Source organism: Toxorhynchites rutilus, chromosome 2 (genome assembly GCF_029784135.1).
Source record: "Toxorhynchites rutilus septentrionalis strain SRP chromosome 2, ASM2978413v1, whole genome shotgun sequence".
NCBI classification, from domain to species: Eukaryota; Metazoa; Arthropoda; class Insecta; order Diptera; family Culicidae; genus Toxorhynchites; species Toxorhynchites rutilus.
Window position 1 is genome coordinate 222,695,796 of NC_073745.1, and position 21,790 is coordinate 222,717,585.

Genomic DNA, 21,790 nt, shown 5'->3' on the forward strand with positions numbered 1-21,790 from the left:
ACAGAAAACTTAATAATTACATCTATTACTCGCGCTACCGATAAAACTTCGTACTGCACAAAATACCGATGACAGTGTTCAGTCAGCTCACATACTAAAGGGTCCCTTACACGATAAATAATAATTACATTACTTCGTCAGAATGACAATAAAAATGATCGTGTAAGGTAGTCAAAATTGAAATGACGGGCATTAATGATGCATATCCGGATTTTCTGATCTCGCTCCATCATTTCTGTAATAGGGCAGGGACACTATCATTCGTGGTGTCTAAGATACTGTGCGACATCTTGTGTTAAAATCTATGTTTGTGAGAAAATTTACTCTCTATCAGGTTAGTGGGCCCAAGAGAATTTTAAATCCCTAAAATTTGAATGAAAGTTATTACTTGTTGTTACTTGAATGCATAAAACACGTAGCACTGAACCTTACCTAATCATTTTTTTATAATTTTTCTAAAACCCTCATATAAATCGGACGGTGAAAAACGTAAAAACTAAAAAAAACGCGAAAAATTAAAATTATGTCACTACTACAAACAAACATATGCAAGAGAAAAGCGGAGAAATACAAATATCGCCGGCGTGAAGTGTTTTCGTTTGCACGCCAGCAACACGCCAAAACCACGCTCACGACACGTCAGCCTGGTATGAACACATCGGTAAGAACACGCCCCGCCCAAGCCACACTAACGCCCCGCTGCAGTGAGAACAAGGCCTAACTGTTTCGATTCCGACAGCTCCTCTAAATTTGCTTTGGTAATATTTTTTTTCCAAACTCAGTTTTCCCAAGCAGGTTTCTTAGTAAGTTTGTAGTCAGCACAGTTGATTGAGGAGAATCGCTTAACTTGCCGGAAACATTATGCTCGAAAGGTTCATTTTCAACTTTTTCTTGGCATATACATTCACATCTTTGTTCTGTTGGGCTGTTGATTAATCTTTCAGTTCGATGACCGCTGGTAGTCCTAATGTCACTTGGGCAACACGTTCTTCCAGATTATTCGCTTCTACTTCGGTTTCCACTTACTCTGGACGCTCCTCCAATAGGTTCTTCTTTTTCCGCTAATGTACCAAGCTGATCTGCCCCATGCGCTCTAAATGAATGTTTAGGCAATATTTTCCGTATCGCGTCGTCGTTCGAAAGAACCGCTGTTTGTTGTTTCTGAAATATGAATGAGTATATAATTTATTATGAACATTTGGACATATAATACATGTAATTACACTTATCCGTTCAAAAATGTTTACAGAAGACCAATCTATTCCGCAAGGGATTCGACAAATGTCAATAATTCGGATGTTCCATGTTCACAATCTGAAATACCATTAAAAAACAACAGAATGAATAAAATCAGGTTGCATTCTATATTTTAAAGATATAAAAACAAAGTAAGACTTACCATTTATCAAAATATTGATAAAAGCAGTTGGAAACTCTAAGTCTGCAAGCAATCGAGACGCCATTGTGAATTCTTTAAATTTTTACACAAGAAATTCACATAACTCTTCCAAATAAAGAAATGTCAAATATGTTGTGTTGGCGTGACTTTCCTATAATAACCACTACAGTCATGTGATTTACTCAGAATGAATCCCGTTTTCAATGCATAGGAGTTTTCACATAAATTCAACGTGAATATTTTTTTGAGTGTACAACAAAAAAAAAATCCTAAAAAACTATGGGTTGATTATAGCTGAGATGTAACCGCAAGGTTGACGTAGCACTACTGTTGGCTTAGTAATCATTTGAGTGTATTGAATGAATTATAGATTAAACCAGTGATTGAATGAAACAATTTCCGAATTCAATTGCAACTAATCTCAATTTCGATCAATTCATGCATTATAATAGATTATGATCTTGGTTGCAAGTCTGACGTATGGCATAAAGCCTGATTAATTCAATTCATTTATCGTGGACTTCCAAAATATTTGAACGGTAGAAAGGCTAAACGATCAATATATTTTACATTTCTCGCGTAACTTTTGAAAAGGTCCTATGTAAAATTCACATCAACTCGAGAAAAACGAAGTTGAAGACCGGAACATTGTTCCGCGAATTGTTTCAAAAGGAATCGATCTCTATCACTAATTTTACCACTAGCAGTCAATAATAACTCTGAAAAAAAAACAAATGTAACTGTTGTTATGTGATTTTAGTTTGAAAATGAAGCCTCCGAGCGAAAAATGTTACATTGGACATTTTGACTGACCGCTTTGTACATTGGATAAATTACGTTGCACGATGAGAATTTGAAAATAACTTCTAGACAACGATCCAAATACTTGCACTTCGTAATAAAAAGCAGATCATTATTGTTATCACTCGTTGAATTGCACTGAAAACGATATCAACACCCGAAAATAACAAAAACTCAAACTGACCAAAGTGAGACTTCGTGTTGTTTTGAATTGCTTTGTTACTTCGGATGTATCGAGCGTCAGAGAAAAGTGGCGTCCGAGGTAAAAGTCGAGTGCTTAAAATTTGAATCTGTAGATTGGACATTTTTAGTATCGGTGATAAAAAGGTGAAAAGGATAGATATTTGAACGATTGTTTTCACAATGCATTTAATGATTGAGAACTAATATAGTGCATGCATTAACTCGACTTGTTTACATTTGTTACTTAGTACCTTTTCAAAAATTACGCAAAATTTCTCTCTGAAGACTCCTTGGTTTTGAAATCTGTGTTGGTGAAACTCATTTCGACCGGAGAAATGCATGCGAGTACAAAAGTACTCGAACCTTGTATCTATTTTACAATGCCGATTTCCCTGGGTTCACTGGTTTTGAAATATGTGTTAGGGATACACACAGATTCCAGCGATTGTACATCAACCACTGCGCAATCATAACTTTTCAAAGCAATTTTTAAGCTATTGAAACAGGTTTTCGGGTCAGTAATTAACGGTCATATCCACTCTTGGACATTTTATCTTTCGAATGAAGTGATTATCATACCACTCCGTTCTGCAGACAAAGAGGTATAACGTATAAAACCTTGCATTCCAAGCGTCACGCTCTCGTTTTCGAAATTTTGAACTTACATCCCGGTACAGAAATGAAAGACGTAGTTGTACGTCAAAAGGTTTTCTCATAATGAATTGTATGATGTTTGTACATGGTTTTGTTGAATTTTGCCATCAAATTTTCCGTCAATTCCATTCTTGACGCTCTTCCTCGATACATAGTGAAACACATAGTCGATACATAGTTCTTCGCTTTCAAAATAGAGTCCATCATTGTGGGAGTAAACCGATTTTTGAACTTTGTTCTGTTGGAATTGTGAAGCGAAAATGTTTGCTCAACACACGTTGATGAATGTGAAATTATAAAAACGCCCTAATTATGCTCTAACGCGATAGCAATCAACGACTCTTTCAAATAATGTCACAATAATGGAAATTATATTATTTAATAAAGTTTACCCACTGTTATTTTGTTCAATCCCAAAAACTAGAAGTGCGTTTTTTCTGTGATATAACCGCTAGGTGGATGCAGGACTACCGTTGGCTTAGTAATCGATAAGTAATAAGCATATAACTCTTAGACATTTTAGCTTTCGAATGAAGTTATTATCATACCATTTCGTTTAGCCGGAAACAAAATTATTAACGCTCAGAGGGGGAATCGACTCCTCACCGGAAATAATCAGCGTAAATAATACCCTCTCTCGATTCCCCGACAATTGAAATTATCGGTCGATAGTGGCAACCGTAAGCATTCGATAATAGAACGACTGCTTTTATAATAAAAATGTGGCTCCGTTCAGTCCGGCGGCAGAAAAGAAATGGGACTATTGAAACATTTTTTCGAGTCAATTAGTAACAATCATATTAACATTAACAACAATCATTAGACATTTTATTCATCGAATGAAGTAATTTGCATACCCCAAAACTCTGCACTTCTAGTGTCTCTCGCTCTCGTTTTCGAAACTTTGAACTTACATACACTCTGCGACCACTGCCAAATTCATGAAAAAATAATTAAAGTTTTTGAATGTTTTAGCTTGTTGATTCCTTGATAGGTCACATAGACGCTTGCATCAATCTATTGGAAATATTTCGTTTGCATTTTCTAACATAAAGAAGATAGATCGAATGGGTTTCGTGTGCGGAAATATTCGCTATTTACCGGTTCACTAATTCACTTTTAACGGTGTACTATGTGCTCCCGTGGCCGAATGGTTAGTGTCACACATTATCCTGCCGGGGGTTCGGGTTCGATTTCCGCTCTGGCTGGGGGATTTTTCATCAAAGAAATTTCTTCCGACTTGCACTGAGGTCACGCATTTTCTAAAGCTTTGTCACTCCAGAATACATTCAAGACGTATAATTCTGCGTAGAAATCTAAACTAAGTCTTGCAGTAAGTTACATTTAATTGGACAGCTAGCTATTTGGACAGACCTGTAATACGACACGTTCAATTGGACATTTTCCAGCAAACATTAAATCGTATGAATATCCATAATTGGAGTCGATATACATACATCTAAGACACATTTGGATAATATATGATGCATATAACTGGCATACACACTAGAGATGGGCAAAACAGTTCACTTTGATGAACGGTTCACTCACTAACCGTTCATCTAAGTGAATCAGTTCTTTTGAACCGTTCTTTCGCTCTTTCGTTCAGCGGTATTAAGAACAATATAGAATGTTAGCTAGAACCCAACATCAATAGACGTATGGGATTTATATTTTTGAAATTTAGTGGGGAAAGATAAGCTGCTTCTTCTTCGAAAGTTGCAAACTGTATGTGAAAATAGATTTATCGGTGACAAAAGTTCATATAATAATTTGATGCGCACAAAATATATGCTATTTTTCATATTCTCTTTTTGGACAACACACAGGTTCCATGTAAGATCATATTTCATAATGTTCATTCAGGGGAAAAAATCAACAGTGATCTTCACTAACAATCAATCATACAAACAATCACGATAACACGTACACGCATAGGCCAAACAATAAATTGAAAGCAACGAAAAAATGTTTTTCTCAACATGCCCCCACTATAAAACTTTATGTTTATCTAATCCATGAACCACCCCAGCTTCCCCCAGATTTTTTTCTGTGTTACGCGGAATTGAAAGAATACATGAAATTGAAAATGTATAGTTTTGCTTTTAAAACTACGAAAATCTAATTTATTTTTAATCCATCGATGACATGGAGTATCGCGTTTTTTGTATTTAATACGATTTTAATACGAAAGTGCCGCGAGTATCAGGTCCCTACACACCACATCTTCGTCGACTTCAAGGCCGCATATGATACAATCGACCGACGACAGCTATGGAGGATCATGGACGAACACGGCTTTCCCCGAAAACTGACAAGACTGATTCAGGCAACGATGAACGGTGTGCGGTGCAGTGTGCGGATCTCAGGTGAGCTGTCGGAATCATTTGAGACTCACAGGGGACTTCGACAAGGCGATGGAATCTCCTGTCTGCTCTTCAACGTGGCGCTGGAAGGTGTTATGCGGAGAGCGGGCTTCAACATGAGGGGCACGATTTCTAGTCAGTTTATCTGCTTCGCCGACGACGTGGACATAATCGGAAGAACACATGCGACGGTAGCCGACTTGTATACCCGACTGAAACACGAAGCAGGGCTGATTTGGCTTGGGATCAATGCGTCTAAGACTAAATACATGCTAGCTGGAGGGACTGATCACAACAGAGTTCTTCTTGGTAGTAATATTGTGATCGACGGCGACGAGCTCGAGGTGGTAGAGGAATTTGTCTACCTTGGCTCGTTGATAACAACTGACAACAACAACTGCCGTGAAATTCGAAGACGCATTGTCAATGGAAGTCGTGCCTACTATGGGCTCCGCAAATCCTTGAGGTTCAACAAACTCCGACCCCGTACGAAGTGTACCATGTACAAATCCCTAATTCGACCGGTTGTTCTCTATGGGCACGAAGCATGGACGATTCTTGAAGAGGACTCACAAGCGCTTGGAGTTTTCGAACGCCGAGTGCTCAGAACAATATACGGTGGTGTACAGGAAAGCGGAGTATGGAGAAGGTGAATGAACCATGAACTGGCGCAACTCTACGGCGAACCCAGCATTCAGAAAGTCGCCAAGGCTGGACGAGTACGATGGGCAGGGCGTATTGCAAGACTGCAGGACAGCAGCCCTGCAAAGATGGTGTTCGCATCGAATCCGGTAGGAACAAGAAGAAGAGGAGCCCAGCGAGCGAGGTGGTTGGACCAGGTGGAGCAGGACTTGGCAAGAATCGGTGCAGCCGGGAGTTGGAGAACTGCAGCCATGGATCGGGACTATTGGCGAAAAATTGTGAAGAAGATCTAATCTCTCAATGGGATGTAGTATCATTATAAATAAATAAAACGATCTTAGATATATATGATCCATATTTTGATTGATATTTTATGCGATTGTGATTTGATACGAATTTATTTTTGATTTATCATGTGCAAAGTTATGCACATGCGAATTCACATAGAACGTTACGGAAAAGAACGACTACGTTCCGTCAACGTTTCCACCAATTCAAACATGCAGTCAATGCTTGCACCAGCACCGTCACGTCAAATGTCAAACGAATGATTTATTTAATGTTATTCATGGTGTCGCCATCTACAACGATTTTAAATTGCAATGCCCTCTTTCGAATCGGCATTCCTAGAATCAGTTCTAATCTTAGAAAAGTTCAATGAAAATCATTAAATTACATAATTTAAGCATTTAAATCCCGTAGTCCCGACCCGAGATTTAACAATAATAATATATATAGACTATTTTAAGAGATATGTTGGCATAAAAAATACAACCAAAATCAAAACAAAAGCCGAGGCACAAAGCCCAGACAAAAACCCAACGAACCGTCCCTCTCCATCAATTATTCTTTACTACAAATCCTGCCGGTCGTTTTCCTTCAACGTATGCTGACGGGTCGCTACGTTGCCGGTGTATGTGAATGTTTTAATAATAATTGCATGGTAGAATAACTGACGTAACGTGATGTGACGGAACGTGAACGTGACGTGATGTCGTATGTGAATCGCGCTTTAAACGTTTGTTTGCTGGGTTATACAGGGTTGTACCTCTGATAGGAGATTTTTGTAAACATCGAGTTCGGGGCCCAAATTATGGCCCCACATTGAGAGTCGCCACCAGATGCGACACTGAACCACTGTCATCGCGAATGTCCAATTACAGGTCAAAATCGTCTTCAAAGCTTAGCGGTGCCTCGTCATGTCGAATTAAATGTAGATTACTGTACTAATAAAAATGACGCAAGTAACACCCAAGGCGCCTAGAATTATATCCTAAGGTGAGGCCGTTTTGTCACTAGTTTGGTTAGGGGAGCGGTATATGAAAGCAATACGGAAGCAAGCAGAAGGGGAATTATTTGCTTGAAGCGTGAAAGAGACAGACTGATCACGAGCGAGCCTGGGCACAGGCGTATTGTGTTTTGTTTACAAATGAAACACAGTAGACTTCCAAGATGGCTGCAGAGTGGTTTTAGCCAAGGCGCGTAGAAGTATATCCTAAGGTGGGCAAACTTGCTAAAACCACTCTTCAGCCATCTTGGAAGTTTATTGTGTTTTGTTTGTAAACAAAACACAATACGCTTGTGCCCAAGCTCGCTCGTGATCAGTCTGTCTCTTTCACGCTTCAAGGAAAAAAAATCCCCTTCTGCTTTCTTCCGTACTTTTTTACATACCGCTCCCCTAACCAACTTAGTGACGAAACGGCCTCACCTACTACCATAGACCCGTTTTGGTTTTAGCAAGGGATTGCTAAGATGGCCGCCTTTCTGTAGCCAGCATAAAAACTCATGAGCATAGAAATCATAACCTGAAATTAAAAATGAAGTGCTCCGCGCGATCCTGTAGCAGTGATTTTAATTGCAAATCGCCAAGAAAGCTTCCGGATGGGTATCCAAACATCGCTTGCCAAAGGAAACTATTCAACGTAATCAAATATTAACATTTATGACTCCAAACAGTAAACAATACGTGAGTCCCCTTAGCGCGAGCCATGCTATATGCTGCCTAGGCTCAATTTGCATTGGTTGGGATAGGGTTGCCAGAGCCCCGAGTTTTAGCATATTGGCCCACCTTAGGATATACTTCTAGGCGCCTTGGTAACACCTACGTTAAGAAGGCAAAAGTTCCGCTGGGAACGTTAGTGCCATCCAAAAATTATTACTGTATTAATAAAAATGACGCAAGTAACACCTACGTTATACTTATGACAGACATACAGCTGTACTTGCGTTGTACTTCGAAAATTGTATGTCTGTCACCATGTACAGCGCTAGAACCATGCAAGCAACTCGGTACAATCGCTGTACCTGTACCGACCTGTTTTACCGCTGTACATGGCTACAGTTGTACTGTGCGCAGCGCCATAGACGGTTAGTGGTGGGTAGCATGAACAAGCAGAATCAAATCACTTGATAAACGTTCTTTTCATTGACTTTCTCTTAAGTTAATAACTCAGATTGGAAACTTGTTTGTTGTGTTTGATAGTTTAGACACTAAATAAAAACCTTTTTCATTGAAATATGTGGTGGAAATTGGAAAAATATCTGATTGCCAGTTTGACATACGGTACAATGTACAACCAAAGTATGTCTGTCATGGTACGATGGTACCTGTACAACGCTGTACACGTACAACGCAAGTACAGCTGTATGTCTGTCTCTGGTATTAAGAAGACAAAAGTTCCACTGAAAACGTTAGTGCCATCCAAAAAGAAGGTGTTCTATACATAGAATTTGTGATCAGTTTATACTGTGCAAATTCTCTAAAAATAGTATTTTCACATGGAATCAGTAACCAACCAAATTACGTCTTCAGGTAAAAATGGCATTAAACGCAGCGATTTCGCTCCTTTATCTAAATGTTTTGAAAGGTTGCAAATGATGTATCAATTCTGAAGAACTATGACGTCATTACCTACATTTGCCTCATTTTCAATTTACTACACCTTTTCAGTGTGATGTGTCACTCTTGTGTATACCGACACAAAAATCGATTATTGTTTCTGTTGTTTCTTGTGAAAAAGCTGTTCAACAAAACAAAATTCATTCAGGAATGCGGATTTAGACTGTTTAGGATATTACCATAACGATCAGTCAGAATGTCCACGAAAACATCAAATAATTTGGATACCCGAACCGAGCTTGCCGAATTAGTTAAAAGGAAAGCAGAAATTTCGGTAGGTTTAGGCGCCAATATTTGTGCAATGAGTGCATCGGTTTGTTTACATGATACAATAAACAATTCTTTTAGGAAACTCTTGCCAATCTTGAAAGGCAAATATATGCATTCGAAGGATCTTACTTAGAAGATACGCAACTGTATGGGAACATTATCCGAGGATGGGACCGATACTTAACCACTAATAAGACCACTAATTCAAAGGCCGATAAACGGAACAGGAAGTTTAAGGAAGCGGAGCGCCTGTTTTCAAAATCTTCGATCACGTCAATGGCTGTGAGTTGATAGCGTTATGACAGAAACAAAGTACTGCGGATAACTATTGTGTTCCACATTTTAGGCAGTGAGTGGTCTGGTGGATCCTAGTGATGCCAAGCACGATCGGAACAGTGAATCGGACTCAATGACGAATGATGACTCCAGTGACAATCAAATTGGTGCTATCAATTCTAACTCATCCCTCTGCTCGGCTCAGGATAGTTCAATGAAAAACGCTTCCAGTAAGGGGCTTAACCCGTCCAAGAGTAGTCTAGAGAAACCGGCTTTTCTGACTAGACCGTCAACACCAACCAAAGAATCCAACAACAGCACCGCAGTCAAGGAAGCTTCGACACCGAGTAGCACCGCAAAACATAAGACAACAGCCAGCATTGGATCGGTGAAGAAAACAAGCTCCAATAAGAAGGTACGACATCGTTAAGGGCGTTGTCCTTCTCAACGGAGCATGGATTTTAGTGTATCATGTGTTCCTGTTTATTGTAATGTAGTTGAATGCGAATTTGCCAGTTTTGTGAGAATGGTATAAATTCCTCTATGATTACTGATAATTAAATCGGCAACGTAGTATAAACATTCATTGCTAATTCAAATCAAATCTGAGGTTTCAATTGCTTAATATTCTCGTCTAGGACTCTTTAGTTTTATTTTCCGCGTCTCGAAACAACAATGAAAAAAATCCACTTAATTATAGAATGCGGAAGTATATACAATTAAAAAAATCCTGCCAAAAAGGGGGTCAATACAATAAATTGTTCTTTCTTATTAAATTCCAATTCCTTACGTTTTTTATCTCTTTGTCGTTTCATAATCGCTCTTTTGTCCTTTCAATTTGATAATTTGAATATTCACTGCCAACTAAATTTAATAGTAAGAAACACGATTACAATTCTAAGTTATGCGTCAACTGACCTTGTGAACCGTACAGAGTTTTAATAATATTTTTAGTTCAATCATAGTCATCTAACTTTTTAGAAATTTGAAATCTACAATCTTTATAACTTGTCTAGCGCTTTTATCAGTTGTTTTATTTTTTAATTTCCCTGCCTCATCATTCATTCGTGTAAAGGCCCATTTAGTGATCCCCGATAATCGTTCGATTAATCAAATACTTCTTAAAGAAATCGATTATTAATCGAACGAATACTGCGCAACCAATAATCGATGCGAACGAATAATTTACGTCGATTAATCGATCCAAACCCAAAGAAAAAAAAACTACGGTCGCTGCAGTTTTATCCTGAAATTCAATCATTATCGTTGATCCCCTAAACTCTTGAACGAAGCTCAATGCAGTCAACGCGAATTGACCTTCGTTTACGAGTTTAGGGGAGCGTGAAAAATAATAATTGATTTTCAGGCGGAATGAACACTTTTTTGATTCCAGATGGGTTTCTAGCAAATGAGAAATATTAGTCTAACTAACTATTTCTCTTAGTGTGACGATTAATCGATTAATCGATTATTTGGAGCGATTAATCGTATCGAATAATAAACTGCTAAAAAGTATTCGATTAGGTGATGAACGATTAATTTCAAAAATCGGGGATCATTAGGCCCATTTAGACGTTGCTTGTAGCTGAAGCCTGGTTTAGAGTTCCCGTGAACGTGAACTTGAACAGGGGGTGGAATAGTACGATCATTTCACGGTGAACTACATTGTGAACAAACAACTCGTGGTGAATAGAATGTTTTTGTTCACGTTCACGTTCATATTAAAAGTTCGACAGTGAACGTGAAGTAAATAAACATCGAGCTTCAATAAAGGAATTCGGATAAAATATACAGTTGTTCACGATTCAACCCGAAGCAACGAAGTTTTTCAACTCGTGCAGAGATCCGATTGAATGAAATTGCATCCATATCAAAATTTTCATTGAAAACTTGAGAATTGTTAAACATATCCTTTTCACGTTTTCACGTTCACGTTCACCGAAGTCGGTGAACTATGGTGAGTTCACCAACATCTCGATTCCACGGTGGAAATTAGGAATCGTTGTGAAATATTGAATTAATTCGCTTTCATCAATATGAATTGCGTTTAAACATGAAAAACATCTAGAAAATGTTTGTTCCTATCGTTTCAAGATGTTTTCCTCGCGTTTTATACATGGACTGATGAATTATTAACAAAAAAAGTGTTTGTCCGCGTTCACGTTCACAGGAACTCTAAACCTACCTTGAGCAGCTACTGAGCCGGTGAAGTCGCTTGGCAAACGGTTGACTCGCCTTGTTTGTTCACACAGTGTGAGTTGCTGGCAGTGTTTGGATTTCGATCAAAATCAAATGATACACAATGTGTCATGCAAGTAAACTCTCACGAACATATAACCAAATATGAGAGGATCATTCAGATACTTGTATGAATGTCAGCAATCACTTTTGTAACATTTAGTGATTAAACTAAGAGAGGAACGAAGACTGTTGTTTGCATATTCGAGTTGTATCAAACATGGCACACTATTTTCGAAGCCTGCATACAAGTTTGAACCGCATATATCGTCTCATTTTACTATAGCGAAACCCACTGCACAGACAAGTGTAAAGCAATAAATGATACAAGAAAAATTACGTCATCATTACGTCACCATTTGCGGAGAGCAGCGAATGGGAAAAGAGATAAAACGCGAGAGTTTTTGCTTCTCACTGGAGCGGTGTTGCTAGTAAAACTATGCGGTCTATATGAATATACACATTTCAAGGGATAGCGGCGTTAAAAATGGAAAATATAATCTGACTACCCTTCCCTTAGCCTCTATCGAGCTAAATAATCATATAGTTTGCACTCTCTGAGACTTAAAAATCAGGATCTGCTATATTAGCTGAATATGAATCTTTCGCTTTGCGTTGTCCGTATGATCCTGCTGTTTCATGATGCATGGAGAGGTCGGTATGCATATGTTAGAGGCAAAGAAGAAATTAAGCTTTCTGCACTGAAAGCGTATATGATAGCTTTGCTTGCATGCTGGTGTGCAATGAAGTGCGAGCCGATGCAGAGTTGTCTCGTTTTCTTTTGTGTCGTGATTTGCAGCACATAACAATAATAGAATACCGCTGGGGGAAATGTTTCATATTTGAACGAACGAAAGCGATTTTTTCAATGAGTGGATCATTTGGCAAACACTGGTTGCTGGCATGTAACTAGATACAACGGCACGGGTTTACCAGGGATGCCAGATGATTTTTCAAATGTCCATCGAACAATCAGATACTGCAATCAGGTCCGAATTTGACAGATAATTGAACAGAAATCGACTTCTATATTGGCAGTTTTCAGTTGCATTTATTATTACACAGTTTTATCGCGAAATTCAATTTTATATTATAGTGCTAAGTTTAGTGGAAATATAAAAAAATATATAGAAAAATAGTTCAACGAGGGTCAGGGTCACGTGCTTTAAGTAGTCAAATAACTTGAAGTATGAAATTTACATTCAAATTTGAACAGTTTAAAACTGCCTTCGAACTTACCAATCTGGAAGAGAAATCAAAATGCTTTTTATATTCTTTATATTCCTCACACTCACGGACGCCGCCATTTAATATAAATATTCTATCTTCGAATAGGGATGCCCGGTATCTTTCTCAAATATCCTCGCACAGCATATGGAAATATCTTCTGATGTCTACACTCATGGATGGCTTATGTTCTTGTTTTGAAGAAAACTATCTCAAAAAGAAAGCATGCTGCGCCAGCGTGCAAGAAAATAACAACGATTTCATTGAGAAACTATTTGTTTTTATAAATGAAGACATTTCTTTACATTTGGCATCCCTGATTCAAACGCTAAATGCTGTTTTCGACATTTTGAGGGATGCGAGTGCGAGTAAAATCAAAAAACTTTGAAGTAGCTCGCACGTCGGATAACACATGACACTAACTGGCATGATGCTTTCACACGGTGTGAATAGCTATACTGCAGTAACTGACCATACCAACTCGTATGTTTACTCGCACCGTATAAACCCGGCTTAACTGACAGTGGCTCACTGATGAGATAACTGTAAATCTCGATGTGTAATGCATAATGATGTGTAATGCATAATGTGTTTGAGAGCATAATGACAGCTGAACATAGCCGACAGCGCAGAAATCCGGATTTTCTGATTTTCGGGCATCAATATCGTGACATTTCAGATGGATGCATGATGTTCGAGATGAAAAATAGAAGGTGGGAAGATTCACGGGTTTTGCTTGTGTTAAACTTTGATTGTATTAGTAGCCAGGAAGATAAGAAGTTCACATATCAGGCAAAACAGGCAGTTACTCAAATGATACAAAATTGAATGTGTCAACGAATAACGTTGAAAGAGAATATACAGAAAATAATTACATATTTCCAAAAAATATTTTTCGCGTTACATTCATCATTTGAAAAATAAACAGAACATGTCACGAACCAAAATGTTTCATTTTTGTTATTTCTTCTTATATCAGAATTAGTATTCTAATTTTTACTATGTTTGGATTTTAGAGCATCTTCATGGTAGTTTATCTCTTGTTAGCAATTGTAATTCCTTTTTCCACAATTAGGGTGCTGAACACTTCATTCGTCTAAAACTAGGACGGAAGCAGAAAACTTTTCGTCTCAATTTAGGTCATATGGAGTCTATTCAATTTATTTTTCAAGTGCATTTTACGCGGAAAAAAAACTTGCTACTTTTTTTTCATGCGCTGTAAAATGTTTTCCGCCAAAGGAAAAAACGATTTTGTAACTCTGACTTTGTTCATTTACGTTTTTGGTCGATGTAACGAGAAGTAAAATAAGATTGAAATAAAGTTTAGAACACCTCAACAATACTGAATTTTTTTTTTCCAAAATATATATTTTTATCAAGGCTCATATGGCGTTAGCCTCACGGGGCCGGGAGTCCAATACTTTGACAATTTTTCTTATTATCTATGTTAGTAATATGTAACCGATTACTCGCGGTTGGCTCGAGGTTAGTATTACAAGTGTTTTCGTAATTGGGATGTTGCTGTCTCCAATGCTCTGTACGTGTGCCCGACACGGGATACTTCCTATTGGGATGCAGCTGACCATTAATCAGCAACGCCCCCCTAGTTTGTTCCTCATATCTAGCGTGGTGCGTCTTTCTCGACTCGAGGAATCCAGGATAGAATGGTCACTAGCCGGCGCAATCATCAGCTCGTGTAGAGTTGTCATGAGCGGTACTAGTGATCCCCGATAATCGTTCGATTAATCGATTAATCGAATACTTCCTACAGAAATCGATTATTAATCGAACGAATACTGCACAATCAATAATCGAAGCGAACGAATAATTTACGTCGATTAATCGATCCAAACTCAGAAAGAAAAAAACGTACGGCTGCTGCCGTTTTATCCTGAAAACAAATCATTATCTTTGACGCTCCCCTAAGTTCGTAAACGAAGCTCAATGCCGTCAACGTGAATTGAGCTTCGTTTACGACTTTAAGGGTGAGTAAAATATAACAATTGATTTTCAGGCGGAATGAACACTTTTTTGATTCCATATGGCTTTCTATCAAATGAGAAATATTAATCTAACTAATTATTTCTCTCAGTGTGACGATTAATCGATTAATCGATTATTTGGGCCGATTAATCGTATCGAATAACAAACTGCTGAAAACTATTCGATTTGCTGATGAACGATTAATTTCAAAAATCGGGGATCACTAAGCGGTACAACCTTTGGCTCTTGTTGAATGATCAGTGGACTGCACAACCTTTGGCCCGTGCATCTGTAAAGAGTGTGTGTATGTATTGCCGCGACTAAGTAAAAGTTTCTCGATCGGAAAGGAGGGATATGAAACGGGGACACAACGAAGGAAACATCATTAAACGTTGACATCGACGTTTCTGAGGAACAGGTATAGATGAAGTAGAAGATCAGGATCACGGCTACCTAAGATATCCCGGACGGGGATATCCGATTGTCTGCCTTGTGCTCTCAGTGCTCTAGAGAGCTGAGAGCGAGCAGCATGGAACCGGATACACGACCAGACAACATGCTCGATGTTGTGGTAGCCATCGCCACAATCACTGAATACTGAAATTTCAGTTTCTGCTAAAATTTCAGTTGGGCCCCTATGATTTTGAACGCTAGCATTGATTTAAGAAAAAATACTAATTTGTTCATTTCATCTGCTTATTTTTACTTTTAATAACAACACTTCTCCTATGTAGTGGACTATTATAAGAAAAGTAACATACATAAACTGTGACGTCACAGATTTAAAAATCTTCCCACCTTTCATTTTCCATCTCGCATGATGTTGACGTTTTTGCTCACGGACTTCCAGGCTGAGTTGCCAGATTTGCAAGCGGACATTTAATTTTTGTTAGTCTTTTTTGCGATTGCAATTAAAATTTATAAACTTCTGAAATTGTAGGAATCATAAATGAAAGCTTTTGGTTTGGAAAACTGATGCAGTAATTTACATTTAATGCGACACGCCGAGAAACCACTCAGTGTCGCATTGGAGGCGGTTTTGACCTGTAATTGGACATTGACGATGAGAGTGGTACAGTGTCGACGTCTGGTGGCGAATTTCAATGTGGGGCCATAATTTGGGCCCCGAACTCGATGTTTACAAAAATGTCCAATTAGAGGTTAAAAATGTCCAATTAAACGTTACAGGTCCAATTAGAAAAATGTCGCATTAAATGTAAATTACTGTATAATAGCAAAATACAGTACTTTTCACGATACAAATCAAAACCTCAAAGTAAACTGACAATGTTATGGTGAGAGAGTGAATGAACATTAACAACGTCTTAGGATTTTTTTAACGTTGAACTCGGTCATTCTTTCCGCTAGTGAGCGGGATAGCTACTTTGGTTGTGTGTTTCTTCACACTGTGCTATAAAATTTGGAGAATGTGAAGATCTGTGAAAATCACAGGTGAAAAAACATCACGTGTTAATTCAAGTTACAGTAGAATCCCGATTATCCGCGAATAGTCGGGATGGTATTTCAACATAAAAACTTTGTTTTATCAATACAGAAATCATTAAACTATCCATCTATAAGGTCGTGTATACCAGTGGCTAAACAATGTAGAAGCTATAACCACAACAAAAGATCATGGGCCACTCACTAACAAATTCCGGAAAGGCCTATTAATTCATTATGGAACTCGCAGTCGCGAATAATCCGCACGGCGGATCAATGCGTGAAGACTTTGTGATTTCTTATTCGTCCTATCTAATATTATAATAAATACGTTTCTTGATTAGATAAGTTTGATTTTTCATTCGAAAACAAAAACTGAGTATTATGGAGAGATGACACCCTTGTAACCCGCCCCGGGTGTCACCCGGTCACGCTACGCCACTGATGAAAACCATTGGATATGGAACAGGAAAAATAACACACCTTGGGAATCAAACACTTGGCAAACTTATTAACACAAAAGAAATGAATGACGACGTTACGCGGTTGAAGGTTGGATTCGAAATTCCTATAATATTGATAGGAATTGGTTTGTATGCACTTAACCCTTCGTTGGTTTTCGTTTATGCTGCACTTCGGGTTTTTCTGCTGCTTGTTATTGTGTTATGCACCACATATTGCATTTCGAATAGGATGGAGTGGAAAGGAATAAAGATATGAGTGGACTAGGATTGGGCTATCTCTATAAAAAGATCGATCTTGTCGAATCGCTCTTTGAAAAATTAAAAGTTTTTTTTCGATGTATCTGCTTATTCTATATGAAAGTCGTCTTTATTTTACAGGGAATATACATTTCATATTTCTATTCAAACACCAAAAGTATTTTGTTTTGGGTTTTTGGGTACGAGAAATGTGTCTATTATGTATATTATGGTATAACACCCCTCCCACCTCTGGAATGGAGAGGGGTTCCCATAAAAATTCTACACATATTTCAACAAAACATGACAATTGAAAATTTTTGGAAAACTCTAAAGGAAAATGAGAAAATTCGAAAAATTCAATTTGCATATGTTCTACAAATACATATTGACAAGCATTGTTGGTTCATTTGATGATTGCACTAACGAAATTGATCTTCGTTCGATAGTGTAAATGGATTTTATTGTGACAAAACGCACTCCTATATAGTCTTCTATTTGTATAAATGAAAATGGATCACTGGATGTGTTGATGAGAGCAAAGTCAAGAAAGGAATTTTCCGATTTAGAGCATTCTCTATTCTATCATATTTTCTGTATCAAACATTAGTCCATGTAACGGAGAAAGTGGTTGAAAAATCTTGAACGAGAATTGTGTCTGAAAATAATCTGATTGTACTAGGAATTTTATGGTAAAAGGTTTTTTAAAAGGCAGATTAGAAGATCAATCTATGAACAGTTCTGTGATTGGACCCATGAACGCGCACTTAACGGGTGTTAAATAAAAAATGAGAATTTTTTCAATACCTTTCAGTAACTCAAATAAAGAGCGTAAAATTTTCTTTCTCCAAGAAAATTGCTCTTTGGGCTCCCTAGAAACAGTAGGCGTGTTTGGTTTTGCTAGTTTGAATTTAGTCAAAGCAAAGATGGCGTCGAAACAGCACGTGCTCCGCGAACGCATTGTACGGTTCTACGAAACGCAATTCCAGCAAGGAAAAAAGTTCACTGTGGCACATTTTAAGGAAGGAAATGTACCTGTCAGTACGGTATATCGTATCCTGGGTTCCCTGAACATAGAGCGGAAGGTCGGAAGTGGTCGTCCGGTGACGATAATGACGAAGCAGAGGAAGACATCGTTAAAGAAGCTGTTTGACAACAAGGACGCAACCAGCCTGCGTGACGCCGGTCGGAAATATGGCTGCTCCCACGTATTGATCCATCGGACCCTCAAGATGGAAGGAATCGTCTGCAGGAAGAAGACGAGGTCGCCGGAGTACACGGAGGAGCAGATTGAGACGGTTAAGTCACAGTGTCGGTGGATGACCAAAAAATACCGCGGGACGTCTTTCGTTCTGGACGACGAAAGCTATTTCCGCTGTCCAAAACGCATATTCCAGGAAATAATAATTACTACTCCAGCGACAAGTCATCCACACCGCCTGAAGTGAAATACAAGTTCGAGCACAAGTTTGAAAAAAAGGTTATGTTGTACATCGCCTTTTCCGACCGGGGCATTTCAAAGCCTTGGTTTAAGCCGAGCGGCATGGCGATCAACCAACAAATCTATCGAGAAGAGTGCCTCGATAAAATCCTGCTGCCGTTCCTGAAAGAGCATCACGCGGATGGGAAGTACGTCTTCTGGCCGGACAAGGCGTCTTCCCATTACGCCAAGAAGACGCTGGCGTATCTTGAGGAGAAAAAGATACCGTTCATGCCGAAAGATCGTAACCCAACAAACTTGCCCCAGTGCCGCCCAATAGAGGATTTCTTTGGCTCACTCAGTATACCGCAGACCACGGCCCTTACTCAAACATTCACTGACATTTTTTTGAAGAAAATACATTATGTTATTAATAAAACAAAATACTGAAATCGATGAAAAAAATTTTTTTTAAAATATGTGATTGAAAAAATTCTCATTTTTTATTTAACACCCGTTAGTAAGAAAACGTGGATGTGATAACGAAAACTATATTTTAGGCGGAACGAAGTTTGCCGGGTCAGCTAGTATAATAAAAAAATCGTACTCACCTAGTCTAGTCTCTTGTTTTAGCTGGAGTGGGTGCGAGTTTGTGAGCTATTCTTCTCCTGTGGATGGCGTAGAGTCAACGCATAGATTGGTCGCAGGCAGTGATGTCCATATCCTCTGTGTAGCGAAGAGAATCTTAAATTCACCCACCTCCTCCGCCAACTAGAGCGCTCCACTTTGGCCTATAATCACCATAGTTCTAGTGAAGTTTTTTTTTTCACTCAATACTCGGTAGCGCTAGAGTATGGAAAGAGAGCGCACAAACTTTCTACAGTGCAGTTGATAAATCCACTGGAGATTATACTTTGGCGAGCTCTTACCTGTGCGCATCCACCAGAGGACAGAAGCGGCTTTCAATTCACTTAGTACTGTGGTTAGTGATGTCTAAATTTTTCATTTATTCGATTATCGATTAATCGTTGAGACATTTTTCAATATTCGATTCATTCGAATAATTGTCTTCCAATATTCAATTAATCGAACGAATATTTATTTCTTGAAATAATCACGTATCACGTTGTCATTCTGGTCGCGTGGTCTATCGGGTTGTCGATGTTACATGGTTGGATAAAAAATGTTGGTTAAAAAAAAATTATATAGCCTAATTCTTAGCCTAAAATGTATTAACCTTGAGGTAGATTCCTTCTTTCATTAATCGCGATTACAGTGGCAATTATTCGATGTATTCATATTTTGATTTCAAATTATTCGATACAAAATTAATCGATTATAACTTCAAATATTCGATTATTTGAATTAATCGAACGATTAACCGACGTCTCTAACTGTGGTTTCATTGAACTCAAGGCGCCTAGAAGTATATCCTAAGGTGGGCCAACTTGCTAAAACCACTCTTCAGCCATCTTGGAAGTCTACTGTGTTTTGTTTGTAAACAAAACACAATACGCTAGTGCCGAAGCTCGCTCGTGATCAGTCTGTCTCTTTCACGCCACAAGCAAATAATTCCCCTTCTGCTTTCTTCCGTAGTGTTTTCATATACCGCTCCCCTAACCAACTTAGTGACGAAACGGCCTCACCTAGTACCATAGACCCGTCTTGATTGAACTAACATGCATGAGGATTATATTGGGTTGGGGAAAAAGAAATGTCATATATTGTCAATATATGGCAACACTTAAACATATCTTCTGTTGTACTTATCGCATCGGGTCATACTATACGGCTATTTAAAGACGACAATCTGACGACAAATCCTTTTCAGTCTCAAGTTATAGCACGTCAAAAATGAAGTCCACCGAGCAAGAAATTCACCATATTTTACGTTTTTACTACCTGCGAGGTAAAACTGCTGAAATGGAACGAACTCGACCCATTTTTGAAGAAGATGGTGACTGGTGATGGAAAGTGGTTCACGTACGACAACCCAAAGCGAAAAAAGTCGTGATCGAAGCGCGGTGAGCCGGACCAAACCATCGCCAAGCCCGGATTGATGGCCAGGAAGGTTTTGCTGTGTGTTTAGTGGGATTGGAAGGGAATCATCCATTATGAGCTGCTCAACTACGGCCAGACCCTCAACTCGGTTCTCTACTGTGAGCAGCTTGACCGTTTGAAGCAGGCGATTGACCAGAAGCGGCCAGAAATGATCAATAGGAATGGTGTTGTTTTCCACCAGGACAACGCTCGGCCTCACACATCTTTGATGACCGGCCAGAAGCTACGGGAGCTCGGATGGGATGTCCTATTGCATTCACCGCATAGTCCGAACCTGGCTCCAAGTGATTATCATCTCTTCCGGTCCATGCAAAAGGCTCTTGGTGATACTAAGTTGGTCTCAAAAGAGGTTTGCGAAAACTGGCTGTCTGAGTTTTTTGCAAATAAGGAGGGAGGGTTTTATAAGGGGGGATAATGAAGTTGCCTTCTAAATGGCAACAAGTTTGTGAACAAAACGGCGCATATTTGACTTAAATTGGATAATTGAAAGTATGTTAAATAAAGCGTCAAATTTCGATCAGAAATACGACATTTCTTTTTCCCCGACCCTATATGTCGAATTAGATTGCACTCTTCAAATTACTCTTCGTTGTACCCCTCAGTGTGACAGAGTGCGGATCAGCGCGCTTCAGTGCTGGACACAGGTTTTCGCATACTCGAGCTCCCAAAAGTAAAGAGAGTGTATGAGAGTGTGACTCACTCGCCCCAAGACTTCTCTCAGCTAGCGCACACTGATTTTTTATATCGGAATAGTTAACCCCAATATCCCTAGCGAATATGGTAGCTTGTGTACAAATTGTGCTCCGTTAATTTCAGTGTTTATTGTGTATAATCGTGTGTGAATATTGTGTTCAACAGTCAATTTAATTGACGATTTGTCAGATAAGTACAAGTACAAGTAATCATTCTGATTTTCGCCAATATAATTGAACAAAACGCTACAGTCTGCTATCACTTTGGTGGCGACTGTAGCGGCATCATTGTTTGAGCGTCTTTTTGTGTTACTTGTGTGTTTTGTTCTCGGCTATTACTGCCACTTGTATGATATATTGCATGCAAGATGAGTGTTTGCAGAGAACGTGATACGAAAATAATGATCAATGATGAGTCGCTTGTGGAGGGATTTGCGGCGCCCGATATCACCGGCGCTGCACTCCCCTCACAAAAGCGGCTGCAAAGTTAATAGCGGAAAATGAAAATGTTCTGTTCCAATGTAATCAATGTTTA

At 38.8% G+C, this 21,790-nt stretch overlaps 1 protein-coding gene and 1 long non-coding RNA gene across 4 annotated transcripts; one reads left to right on the forward strand and one right to left on the reverse strand.

Moving 5' to 3' along the window:
• LOC129765347 (uncharacterized) lies at positions 1-19,292 on the reverse strand. Of its 3 annotated transcripts, XR_008741421.1 has the most exons (5): positions 19,114-19,292; positions 1,224-1,314; positions 1,027-1,161; positions 433-496; positions 1-363 (listed from the first exon to the last, which is right to left on the reverse strand). It is a non-coding gene; the product is annotated as an uncharacterized LOC129765347 (long non-coding RNA). The 3 variants fall into 3 exon arrangements; XR_008741420.1 differs by having other exon boundaries at positions 433-1,161; XR_008741419.1 differs by having other exon boundaries at positions 1-1,161.
• On the forward strand, positions 8,996-10,256 carry LOC129765345 (chromatin modification-related protein MEAF6). The gene is made up of 3 exons (XM_055765537.1): positions 8,996-9,218; positions 9,293-9,496; positions 9,561-10,256. Exons 1-3 carry the CDS (start codon positions 9,141-9,143, stop codon positions 9,918-9,920), a joined length of 642 nt encoding a protein of 213 aa, XP_055621512.1. The 5' UTR covers positions 8,996-9,140; the 3' UTR covers positions 9,921-10,256.
• Positions 19,293-21,790: the final 2,498 nt, after the last annotated feature.